The sequence below is a fragment of the Malaclemys terrapin genome, chromosome 2, assembly GCF_027887155.1.
Source record: "Malaclemys terrapin pileata isolate rMalTer1 chromosome 2, rMalTer1.hap1, whole genome shotgun sequence".
NCBI classification, from domain to species: Eukaryota; Metazoa; Chordata; order Testudines; family Emydidae; genus Malaclemys; species Malaclemys terrapin.
The window spans coordinates 87,345,667-87,358,061 of NC_071506.1; the positions used below are offsets into that span (position 1 = coordinate 87,345,667).

The 12,395-nt window shown below is 43.6% G+C and overlaps 1 protein-coding gene across 5 annotated transcripts in view; it reads left to right on the plus strand.

Moving 5' to 3' along the window:
* Window positions 1-2,129: 2,129 nt before the first annotated feature.
* MTCL1 (microtubule crosslinking factor 1) overlaps window positions 2,130-12,395 on the plus strand; it is a 194,990-nt gene continuing 184,724 nt past the window's right edge. For all 5 annotated transcript variants that reach the window (XM_054020424.1, XM_054020425.1, XM_054020426.1 and 2 more), the window contains exon 1: window positions 2,130-3,309. In XM_054020424.1, the coding sequence (XP_053876399.1) occupies window positions 2,323-3,309 (987 nt within the window). In that variant the 5' untranslated portion in view covers window positions 2,130-2,322. The remainder of the gene's footprint in view (window positions 3,310-12,395) is intronic.

A 12,395-nucleotide genomic window follows, 5' to 3' on the forward strand; every position in this document is an offset into this window, starting at 1 on the left:
AAATTCACCCATGGATTTTCCATGATTTCCTCAGACCTTTAAATCAGGCCTTCTCCAAAGTGCTGCCCCTTATAGAGACTCTTCAGGACCTTTTTTTAGATCTGAACAAAAGCAACAACACCACCGAGCCAAAAGCAAAGCACAAACTGCTTTGGCTGCAGATAACCTCCTGTGGAATGGTAACAGTTTCAGACTGTCACTAAGCAAGCTCTCTATTCTAGAACTTAGCCACCCAAACATCTATAAGATACCTTTGTGGTGATTTACTGCAGTGATGCCTGCAAATGGTTGCAGAGACCAGTTTTATTATATACAGCACAGTTCTGTTTTATATAGTCTTTCATAATCACATGCTTTACAAAATAATACAATGTCTGTATAGGCACTCAGCAATAGCTCATACATACCCTTGGCCATAAAAACCTCTTCTACTGAAAGAGTAAACTTTCCTCAGGATACCAGTTATTGCAATTTTTTAATAAATAGAAGTGCCAAGTGGTCGTTAAAGCCATAAATCACCCCAGTTTCTTGAATATCTCATCCAGAGAATGGTACCTTTACTGCAACACCCTCTCTATTGCACTACAGAAGCAGATATAGATATAAATCTAAATTCTAGTGTGGCACTTGAACTCAGGCTGGCGCTATCCATTGGTCACTTGGTTAGTGTACATTGACTCTGCAAGGGAGGAGTGGTTATCTGGCTTTCTGACATTCAGCAATGCCTGGTGGCTTCCACCTTTCACAGTAATACATTGTATTTCTAATAATATAGAGTGGGAGTTTCAACAGTGCCAAAGAATGTTAGGCACTCAACTTCCAGTGACTTGAGAGCTGGACCACTAACTTCCATAAGCACCTTTGAAAGCACCTTCTATTCAGAACTTTACACACGAATGAATTAAGCCTCACAACACCTTTGTGAGATAAGTATTTATTTATTATCCTCTTTTGACAGATGAGGACACTGAGCCACGGTGAGTCAGCGCAAGAGACAGAAATCCCCTGACTCTCACTGCTGTGCTTCAACCACTAGATTGGGTGGGCCCCTTCTGTGCTTTAATCCCTCCTTCCTTTCATTTACTATGTAGACAGGGCTGCCCCGAGGGGGGGCAAGTGGGGCAATTTGCCCCAGGCCCCACAGAGTTGCCCCCCTGAGAATATAGTATTCTATAGTATTGCAACTTTTTTATGGAAGAGGCCCCTAAATTGCTTTGCCCCGGGCCCCCTGAATCCTCTGGGCAGCCCTGTATGTAGATGCCTTCCAAATTTAACTACTACAGTTTTATACCAATGTATCCAGCAGACACCAGAGGGACTGTTCCATGCCTTTTTGATTTCAGCACACAGCCAGCTACTTGCTTATCCTCTGGGTAACTAGACCTGCTTGGGGGTTACTTTGTGTCTTCAGCAAAGATATAATGCAGGTGGCAGATTGTTGTTGTTTTGTTGTGGCGAACCTCTGTGGAAAGATTCTTTGCAAAGCAGTGAACGCTAAAAAAAAGTATTTAACCTGAAATAGTACATAGCCAATGGCTGAAGAATTACATTCCCTCAACTCTGGGTTTATTATAAGTAGTAACTGGTCCAGGAACCCTTATAAAAACGCATACAGGGAGCTCTAGGAAAAAGTGGCTTGCATAGAGCAGTTTGGCTCGGTGACAGAGGGGGGAGGATCATGCGCACAGACTGGGGAAGCGTCAGGACTGGAGAGAGAGACAGCAGCGTTTGCAGTTTCCCTATTTCAGCAGGAGGAGGAAGGACCCTGAGAAGACTGGAGGGTGCAGGCGAGAGAGAAGGAGGGATGGGAATGAGATGGGGGGTAGCCGTTGGAGTCTGATGAATGATGGTTTGTGAGCTAAGGGAAAAGAAGAGAAGGAACCTGGAAAATAGTCATTTGCAGCGGACCAAAGAAAAAGCGAGTCGATTTTTCGGGCTGCAAAATAACTTGAGCTGCATCAAGCTGATCCAGAGAGAGGGAAGAGCGGCAGGGGAAGGAGGAGAAGGCTGCCACTAAGGGATTTGCCTTCATTTTATTGAAACAAGCCAGCGCTTAAAAGAAACAGACGAGGGTGGGGGCTGAGGAGGGGCAGGCGCGCGGGGGAGGGGGGGGTCTAAAGAAGAAAAGTGTGAGGCTTGTGGTTGGGGAGCGGCAGAAGTGATGAGAAAACAAACGGCAAGGCTGGGGGAGGCTGCTCGTGCTGCTGCGCTCTGCCGAGAGGCTCGCTGCCGCTGCTGCTATTCCTGTGGGTGGACAGGATTAAAGAGCCTCAAGTGCCCGACACCCCCAGGGCTGCGGCTGCTGCTTCCTCTGCCTGGACCATGGAGACTTTAAATGGCACCAGCCCAAGTGATAACCTCAAGCAACAGCAGCAGGGCCACCACCACCCCCACGCTGAGAAGAAGAGACTGAACCGAGCCCCTTCCCCGGCCAGACCCTTCCTCAAGGATCTCCACGGCCGGGCATCGTCGGCCAAGCCCCCGCCGGTGCCGCCCAAATCCCCCAGCCTCTCGGGCAAGTCGCCACAGCAGCCGGGCCCCCCGCCTCAATCCGCCGGGCTCCTGGCCACCCAGAGCCGCCTCTCCAGGCGCAGCGGCTCCCAGGGCGCGAAGGCAGCGGCAGCAGCCGGGACAGGCGGCCGAGCGGGCAGCGCCAAAGCCTCCCTGTGGAGCAAGAAGGCGGCCCGAGCCCAGGAGCAAGGGGGCTGCAAGGCCGGGGCCAGGCAGGCCGGGGGGGAACCGGGCCACGCGCCCGGCAAAGGCAGGAAGGGGAAGAGAGGCGCCCCCCCGCAGCAGGGGGGCTCTCTGGCATCAGCCGCCGGGCCCGGGCTGGGCAGCGGCCATGTGGCCGGGGCGGCTCCGGCCAGGCTCAGCCACACGGACAGCAGCTCCGACCTGTCCGACTGCCCCTCCGAGCCGCTCTCCGATGAGCAGCGACCGGCCCAGGCCGCCAGCAGCGACGCCGAGTCCGGCACCGGCTCCAGCGACCGGGAGCAACCGCCTGCCCCGGGCCGAGCGGGCACCCCGGTGCCTGCGGCCAGCCACCCGCTGGGCGCCCAGCCTTCCCCGGAGAGCCCCGCCGGCCAAGGGGCGGCGCAGCCAGCTCCGCCCTGTAGCCCGCAGCCCGCCTCGCCCGCCCCCGCGGCGGGCAAAGGCAGCGCGCCCGGGGAAGAAGAGGCGAGCTGGGGGCGAGCCGCCGAGAACATGCGGCTGGGCAGCAAAGCGCCCGCCCCCTGCCAGCCGCCGGCGGAGGAGGAGGAGCTGCTGCGGGAGATCGAGGAGCTGCGCTCGGAAAATGATTATCTCAAGGTAAACAGCGCCGAGGGGAGGAGCCAGCGGGTGGGCGCATCCTCCCAGCCCAGGGAGGCGGTGGGGCACCTTCCTCCTCCGGGGACCTGGGGCTGAGCACGTGCGGATGGTTGGGTGGGGCTGGAGCTGGTGTGGTTGGAGGGGTGTTGGTCTGTGCGTGCATCGGGGGGGTAGATGGCAATTGCTGGGTTCTTTCCCTCTCCAGGTAAACGGGGTGGGGGTTGTGCTCGTGGTGTAGAGGGATCATGCTGGGGGATGCGTGGATGGGCGAAGGGCTGTGTTCATTGAGTATGGATGTGACTCAATTGTTGGGCACTTCCCCGTCAACTATTTGACAGTGCAGTAAAACTGGCACTTAGGGCTCCAGTGGCTCTAACGGTTGTGATCCTTGGTCTCCAGTACAAGGCATTGTAATAGGCTGGATGAAACTTTTGGAAGAAGAGGGGTGTTGACGGCTCTATTTTGATTCTTAAAAAATATAGTCTTCCATAAAAGGTCTGCTGTACTGGGATATCTGCTGAAAGGAATCCAGTACATTTCTCCAAGCCAGTGTGTGGCAACAGAAGCAATAAGGGTTGGATTCTTTAATTAAAATGCCGTAATTGTGTCAGTCTAAATTCAGAAGGTGTTATTCTGAAACCGAACTAAAGCTAGCATCTCTTGGGCGTAAATCACCCACCAAAATCAGTGTTCAAATTTTGCATGTTATATTCACCAAAACTGTGTAAAATAAATATGGACACACAGTATAAGTACATGACCATTTGACCTTTTGACAGCAGTGTGAAGATCTCCCAGGAAGTAGTGCCATGGCAAAGCTAAAAAGGGCAGATACAGGATCACATGCATTAGTTCCTTTTCTCTATAAAAGCCTGATTTGTGAAGTCTCTGAACGCATATAAATCCAGTGCAGTGTGCACTGTAAGGCTGTTATGGTTAGCCGGTGTGTGATATTTCAACAATCCCTAAATTTTCTTTCTATCCAAAGCATTATGCTTTCTCTGTTGAATACACACGAAATATCTTCCACAGTTTAGCTTTTCTTTAAACTTTTTTTTTCTCACTTGAAATGGAAACAATGACTTAGTGTTATACTGTCCATTGTTATATTACTTTATTATAGCAAACCCAAGTCATTAATTGTGAAGTACTAACAGGTTCTGGCTGAGATCAAGATCAACAACTAAAGGCATATTTACACTATTATCCTAGTGTAAAAATACACTTTTCTGTATTAATTCTGCCTCCTCTCACTTCTCTGTGTATTCTATCCCCTTTAATTGGGACTGCTACTGGCTGAACTGGTCCGCTGGAACCTTTAACTGGACATGTACATATGTATGATCTTTTGGTATGGCAAAGAGATTACATTCATAAAGCTCTATAAATAAAATAAACTGAGCTAACTGGGTAACCACACATACCATACACTGGTTCTTGGATACAATCTTTGTTCTCTGGTTTTGCAAAAGCCTCATCCTGCAGGCTTTACTCAAACAAAACTGCCATTGAAGCCAGTAGGAGTTTTATCTGAGTAAGGACTGCACCAGAACAGAGCCCAAAGAACAGGTGATTTGGGTAACCCTGAAGGAGAGAAGGATGATACATTGGCAGAAAGAGGGACAGGAATTATGAAAATCTAGTGATTTGAGTAAGGACAAACCCACACTTAAAACTCTGCATTGGTACAAATGCACTGATGCAGTTGCCAGGGCCAGCTCCAGGCACCAGCCGAGCAAGTTTGTGCTTGGGGCGGCAGCGGCGCAGAGGAGGGGAGCGCCCTGCTGGCAGCGGGCTGCATGCTCCGTCTGTCCCAGCCAGTGCCAGGTCTGTAGCAAGCCCGGCAGGGCAGCCCACGTCTTTCCCTCCCCGCCGACCGGAGCGGAGCCTTCCCGGCAGGCAGCGCAGCGGTCGGGGCCGTGAGGCGAGCGCCCCGCTGAAGCCCTGGCTGCTCCCCTTTTCTCTCTTCCCCCCCCCGCTCTTCTCCCTTCCCCCCTGCTAGCCGGGGCACGTCTGCAGTGCAGGGAGTTCCCCTGCATCCTGGCTCCGGCCGCCCCGCAGGCCTTTTTTTTTATTTTCCTGTTTTGCTGCTCCGGCCGCACCGCAGGTTTTTTTTTTTTTTTTTTTTTCCTCCTTGCTTTTCCGCTCCGGCCGCGCCGCAGGTTTTTTTTTTTTTTTTTTCTGCTTTGCCGCTCCGGCCGCACTGCAGGTTTTTATTTATTTTTTTCCTGCTTTGCTGCTCCGGCCGCGCCGCAGGTTTTTTTTTTTTTTTTTTTCTTTTGGGGCGGCAAAAAAGCCAGAGCCGGCCTTGGCAGTTGCGCTACTGTAGTGCTTTAATTAAGACACTCTATGCCGACAGGAGAGCTCTCTCCTGTTGGCGTAGTTAATCCACCTCCCTGAATGGCGGTAGCTATGTCAATGGGAGAAGCCCTCCCGCCAACATAGCACTGTCTACATGGGGGGTTAGGTCGGTATAATGACATCGTTCAGAGGTATGGATTTTTCACACTACTGAGTGACATAGTTATACTGATATAGGTCTGTAGTGTAGACCAGACCTAAGAGATAGGAAACACTTTTCATCATAGCAAAGAATTAACAACAAGGTGCCTCAACATTCTGTAGGTCCAGTGTTGCTCATGATTTGGAAAGGGGAGAGAGCAGTGACATAGGAAAGCTTGTAGTTGATACAAATTTGTTTAGATTACTCAGGTCCAAAGAGGATTGGGAGGAACTCCAGAGGAATCTAACCAAGCTAGGGGGAATGGATAACACAATGGCAATGAAGTTCAGTATTGAAAAGTATATTGGAGAGGAAAAATGAAATACTCATACTACTTACTGGGTTCTAAATTAACTATGTTAACTCAGGAAAGATATCTGAGCATCACTGTAGACAACTCCATGAAAACCTCTGCCCTACATGCAGCTGAAAAAGCAAACAAAATGTTACATTGCTGAGGAATAACATGGAAAATGTAATGGTGCATCTGCATCTGGAATACTGTGTGCAGTACTGGTCACCCATCTCAAAAAGAATATTGCAGAATTGGGGTTGAGGCAAGAGCAAAGAGACAAACGATTAGGGGCATGGAAAAACTCTCCTATGAAGAGAGGTGGAACAGAGTGGGATTCTTTATTTTAGAAAGGAGGTAAGGGGGCATGATCAAAGTATATAAATAATGAATAGTATAGAGAACAAATGTTGGATTTCTGATCTCCTTGTCTCATAACACAAGAATGGGGGGCGGGGACATTCAATTATAAATTGAAAGGTAGAAAATTCAGAACCAATAAAAGGAAACACTTTTTCATGTAACAAGTAATTAACTCTGGAATTCATTGCCATGGGATGTCTTTGAAGCCAAAATCCTAGCAATATGAAAAAAGGGAATTGGACAATTATATGGATAATAAGGATATCCAAAGTTAATACTAAGAAATTTTGGAAAACATATTAAACTTCATGCTTCAGTGTTTAACACAATCTGTAACTATAAAGGAGTAGGAGATTTAATGTGGGAGGGCAGATTATCACACAACTGATTACTGTGAAGTTTTTTGCACCTTCCTCTGAAGCATCTGATGCTGGCCATTGTCAGAGACAGGAGACTGGATGAGATGAACCATCGATCTGATCCAGTGAGGCAATTCCTATGTTAAAGAAATCAGTTTAACATCATTTCAAACTACTTCCTCTGTGTTATAGTTCTAGTCTTGTGTCCTTCATTTTGAGTTATCACCTGCAGCAGTTGGGGCCCTATAGCTGTGTACTCTGCTTGTCTTGAATGTTGACTTTATTAATGTGTATTCATAAAAACATTTTTCCATTCTAAAAATCAAAACCACAAAATTGTACATGTGGTGAGCTAGTTTTAATATCATATTATTTTATATCTATATAATCTTAAAATTCTACTTTCCTCTCTGATAAGGAGGCTAGCCTTTTTTTTTTTTTTTTTTTTTTGCTTTAATTGAAGGTGGTTTAAAGAATAATGGATAAACTGTCAGTCATAGATGGACAAATGATGAGATAAATCCCAAAAGATACCATTAATTTGTTGAGCATGTTCATTTGCTGAATTCTCTTGTGTGTAGTCCAGAAGGCAAGGCCAGCCATCACTATCCATTCACCCGTTTCCCTCCTACCAGCTGGGACATGGCAGTTGGTGCAAATAATTTGAAGAAACGTTTCTGGTGTTAATCTGATATGCAGTATATTTTCTTACAAAAAAGCTTCAGATCATGGTACTGTTTCAGTCAGATTTATTATAGTGCTAGATATTAATAGAAATTAAAAAGAATTGAATCAACAAACAGAATTATTTACTTCTATTTATATTTTTAAGATGCTGTTGTCTTTTTTCCCTCTGGTATGCTATGCACAAGCCTTTGCTGAATAAGGTGCTGGTCCTGCAAAGAGGAAAGCATGTGCTTAACTGGACACACAGTGGGCCGGATCTTCAGTTTAGCTATGCCAGTTTACACCAGCTGAGGATCTGGCCTCAGGAGTGCCCTCCTACAGCATGTAAAGTTAAGCCTGTGTGTAAATCTTTGCAGGATGAAGATCTAGCTGCATAATCTCACTGCTGTAACCCCCATCTTTTACCTTTTTCCCCATCCTTTCAACTATGTCTAAAAGTTCTTCAGATCATCTTTGTTGTATTCGTAGAGCTTGTCTACATGGCGGGGTTATGTGCTTAAGAAATATGTGATTTCTAAAACGTACTAACGTGTTGCGCATTAATTGGTGCATGTAGATCCTGTTGTTGTGCACTAAAAGTTCCATAAGTGCACATTAACCTACTGCTGTTTCAAACAGCACTGCATTAAAGCACACTAGGGACCCTTTAGTGCGCACCAGTGGGGTCTAAATGGACTAATTAATGCGTAACATATTAGTGCACTTTAGAAATCACCCCCCTCACCCTCCAGGAGAGTACCTTACTTCTCCATGTAGACAAGCCCTAAGTTATCTATCACACTTCTGGGTATTATAAACCAGTAAATAATAATAATTAGAAAAATTATGTAGAATACCAGTTTTTAAAATGACCAATGCAAAAACACACAAACAGGAAACTTATATTTCATTATTTCTTCAATGTATTAGCCTTCACATAAGCACTTCAAGAAGTGCAAATTGTGAGATAAAAAAGAGGATTTTTGTCATTTTTTTTTTTTAAATAAAGTTAGATCTCAAGCAAATCAATTTCTTTGAAATCAGACTAGTTTATTTTACCAACAGGCCTTAGGACCTGGTTTAAAATCCATAGTATACCAGGACATCACCATCCAGTTCTTATATTGTGATGGCATTTCAAAACTGACTCATTTTCATGTGTTTTAGCAAGCCTCTTTGCCTAGGTAGTTTTATTTAATCTATACAGAAAGAATGGAACCTTCCAATAACTTATATAAGGTATCATGTTATTTTCTGAGGCAAAGTTGTCACATCCACTGTGAAATGTCGTGACTGTTGAGACAGTGAAATCACAAAGCATTCAGGCAGAAAGAGAATAAAAGCTAAGAGAACAAATTTTAATAAATGAATAAGCCCTAGAAGAAGCTAAGCTTTAAATGTACCTAAATGTTTTTAAATCAACCTTGTTTAGAATATTAAAGTGATACATGTAAATTATTACTACTTTTCAGGTTTACTTTGCAGACTGCAGTCCGTGGAAAAGGATAAATGATATACTAGTCCTGGGGGGGAGAGAGAGGTATGTGTGAGTGACTGAGAGAGAGAGAGAAAACTCACTAAGGTCTTTATCTGGTGCTCACTGAAATCAGTGGTGCAAGATTGGACCTTAAAGGGTTTTCTCTTGCTCCCTTTCGCATCAGTAAGAGTTTTACCACTGGCTTAGTGGCACCAGAATCAGGGACCAAATTTTACTAGTTCAAAATTTCCTTGCTTTCGCTTCACATCAGATTAATTCAAATCAAATGAATTAAGGAAATGCTTATTTTAAGTAAAGAAATTTATTGGGAATAGTGATAATGTTAAATAATGGATTTTGCTATTCAAAAATAAAGGTGGACCCTTGATAAGAGATGCTGCTTTATAAATCCTCCCATCTTAAGTACTTTGCATGTTTAATGAACAGTGTATGCAAAAAGGTCCTAAGCAAAACTTGAGCACTTATTACAGTCATTAAAGTGCAACTAGTGCTTTCTCACATATACACTATTGGGTAGTTTTCACTGTGTATCAAGTAGCATAACTTGAAAATGCCATGAATGTTGCTACACTGCAGGCTAGCACAAACTGTTCTCACAAACAGTGAGATCCCCTAAAATAGCACTTATATTCTTAGATGAATGTCTTGCTTTGTCTTTCTTAGCAGTGACTTATGCTGTATTTCATTGGAAAAGGGGGTATTCCTGGGTGGGAATATTAATTTTTGTTTAAAATTACAATATGTATAACATGGTTATGCTATGCTTCACAACTTTCAGCTTCTTTTACATTGTAGCCTTTCTCAATTCAATGCTTCTGGATCATGTGTTTGAAAATGACATACAAAGGTGTTTGGATCAATATACGTCACATAGACTACATGATAGTTTCCATTCAATGACCTACAGTAACTTGGTGTGTGTCGTAGGATCTCTATATGACACGAATGATCAGAACTGATGTGACTAATTTTTTCATTTAGCAAGGGTTACAGAGGTTAGTAAAGCAAAAGTTATTGTAGTCTTTCTTTGACATGCCCCTTTCCACACCTAATATGCATTAGTCATGTGGAAGAATAGAGGTGGTAACCCTAGGCATCAAAATAATGTGAATCATTTCAGACACAGGGTCAGTCAGCTGTTAGAATGAAATGTCAGTTTGGTAAACAATGGCAGTAGGTCCATGTGCTTTGTTAGCCACAGCTGTGGCTCTGCTGAAAACATTTAATTGTCCAGGGGGCAGCAGAGTGGATTATTTGTATAATGTGATAGACAATAGTTTCCATCTGTAGGTTTTAGTAGATTATAGTAACATTGCACTAGCCAGATGACTACTCCAATTGTTCCAATGGTAGCAGCTAAGGAAATGTACTGAAACAGTAATAGCTCTGATTATTTGAATAAAATGCATAAGCTCACAAATGCATAATTCTGCTTTCTGTTTTCCACTGTGGAAAAGCAAAACTTCCCTAAAATCACAGGTATTAATCATGTTAGAATTGTCAGAATTCTAAAATTGTTTTGTGCAGCCAACATACTGTATGATAATGTAATGCTACTTGCTCACAACTGATACCAACATTTAAGGATCAATTTAGGAATTTTAAAGTGGTTTGACAGTTTGATAGCTGAATAATAATTTGACGCATGCAGGGAATTTGCAGTTCATTGGCACATTTTGAAAAAGGCAAAAATACTATTGTTTGATTAAATCAAAAACAATCTTCTTGGGGTATATTCATCTCTAGTGTAATTCTGCTGAAGTCATTGGAGTTACAATTGGGATCAAATTCATCCCTGGTGTAACATGGTAACCTACATAATGTTTGCAGTGTTGTTGTAGCCGCTTTGGTCCCAGGCTCAGAGAAACAAGGTAGGTGGGGTAATATCTTTTATTGGAGCAACTTCTGTTGGTGGAAGGTACAAGCTTTTCAGCTACACAGGTCTGCGGAAGGAAGCAGTTTCTGAGCTAAAAAATACAAGTTGGGACAGATTTCTAAGCAGAAGGGGTAATGCGTGGAGGTGGTCACTTGAAATAAATTGGGAATTGAGGTTTAGATTGTTATGTGTAAAGGGTTTGAAGTGTGCAGTTAAGGGTAGCAGGCAATGTGATGTGTTACAAATTGTTGTAATGAGCCATAATTCCAGTGTCTCTGTTAAGTCCATGGTTTTTAGGTGTCAAGCCGAGTTATGAATTTAAGTACCCAGGCCTGCCTTTTGAAGGTGAACAGGTTTCCGCCCATGTGATATGGTGTTTTTGTCTTTTATCATTTTCCTGTGTGAGTTCATTCAAAAGCTTGTACCTTCCACCAACAGAAGTTGGTCCAATAAAAGATTACCTCAACTACCTTGTCTCAACCTACATAATGACATTATGAGATACTTAAAATATGAAAATGGGAATGACATAAAATTGCAACTCATGAATCTTTTTAAAAATTTGACATTTATCAGGGGTTACCTAGAACTTATGCAGTCACTAGAACCTCGGCAGTTAATGCTATCTTTTTTTCACTGATTTTAATATATAACCTCCTAATTCCAGAACAAATATTGTCATACATTATAAGCATAAATTGTGTTCCATTTTGTTGGATATTTAAAAAGTTGCTTGTATGTTTTTCAATGTGTGTAATTAGTAGGGCTGTTGATTAATCACAGTTAACTCATGCGATTAACTCAAAGATAATTACGATTAAAAAAATAATTGTGATTAATCGCAGTTTTAATCACATTGTGAAACAATAGAATACCAATTGAAATTTATTAAATATTTTTGGATGTTTTTCTGCATTTTCAAATATACTGATTTCAGTTACAACACAGAATACAAAGTGTACAGTGCTCACTTGATATTATTATATTAGATAACAAATATTTGCACTGTAAAATTATTAACAAAAGAAATAGTATTTTTCAATTCACCTCATACAAATACTGTAGTGCAATCTCTTTATCGTGCAAGTGCAATTTACAAATGTAGATTTTTTTTTGTTTTATAACTGCACTCAAAACCAAAACAATGTAAAACTTTAGCACCTACAAGTCTACTCAGTTCTACTTCTTGTTCAGCCAATCGCTAAGACAAACAGGTTTGTTTACATTTACGGGAGATAATGCTGCCTGCTTCTTATTTATAATGTCACCTGAAAGTGAGAAAAGGCGTTCGCCTGGTACTTTTGTAGCCAGCATTGCAAGGTACTTATGTGTCAGATATGCTAAACCAGTGGTCTCCAACAATTTAAGCACAAGATCACTTTTTGAATGTAAGTACAACCCAGGATCTACCCCGCCCCTTCCCTGAGACCCCACCCCTTCCCTGAGGCCCCGCCCAACTCACTCCATCCCCCTCCCTCTGTCGCTCACTCTCCCCCACCCTCACTCAGTTTCAGCAGGCTGGGGCAGGG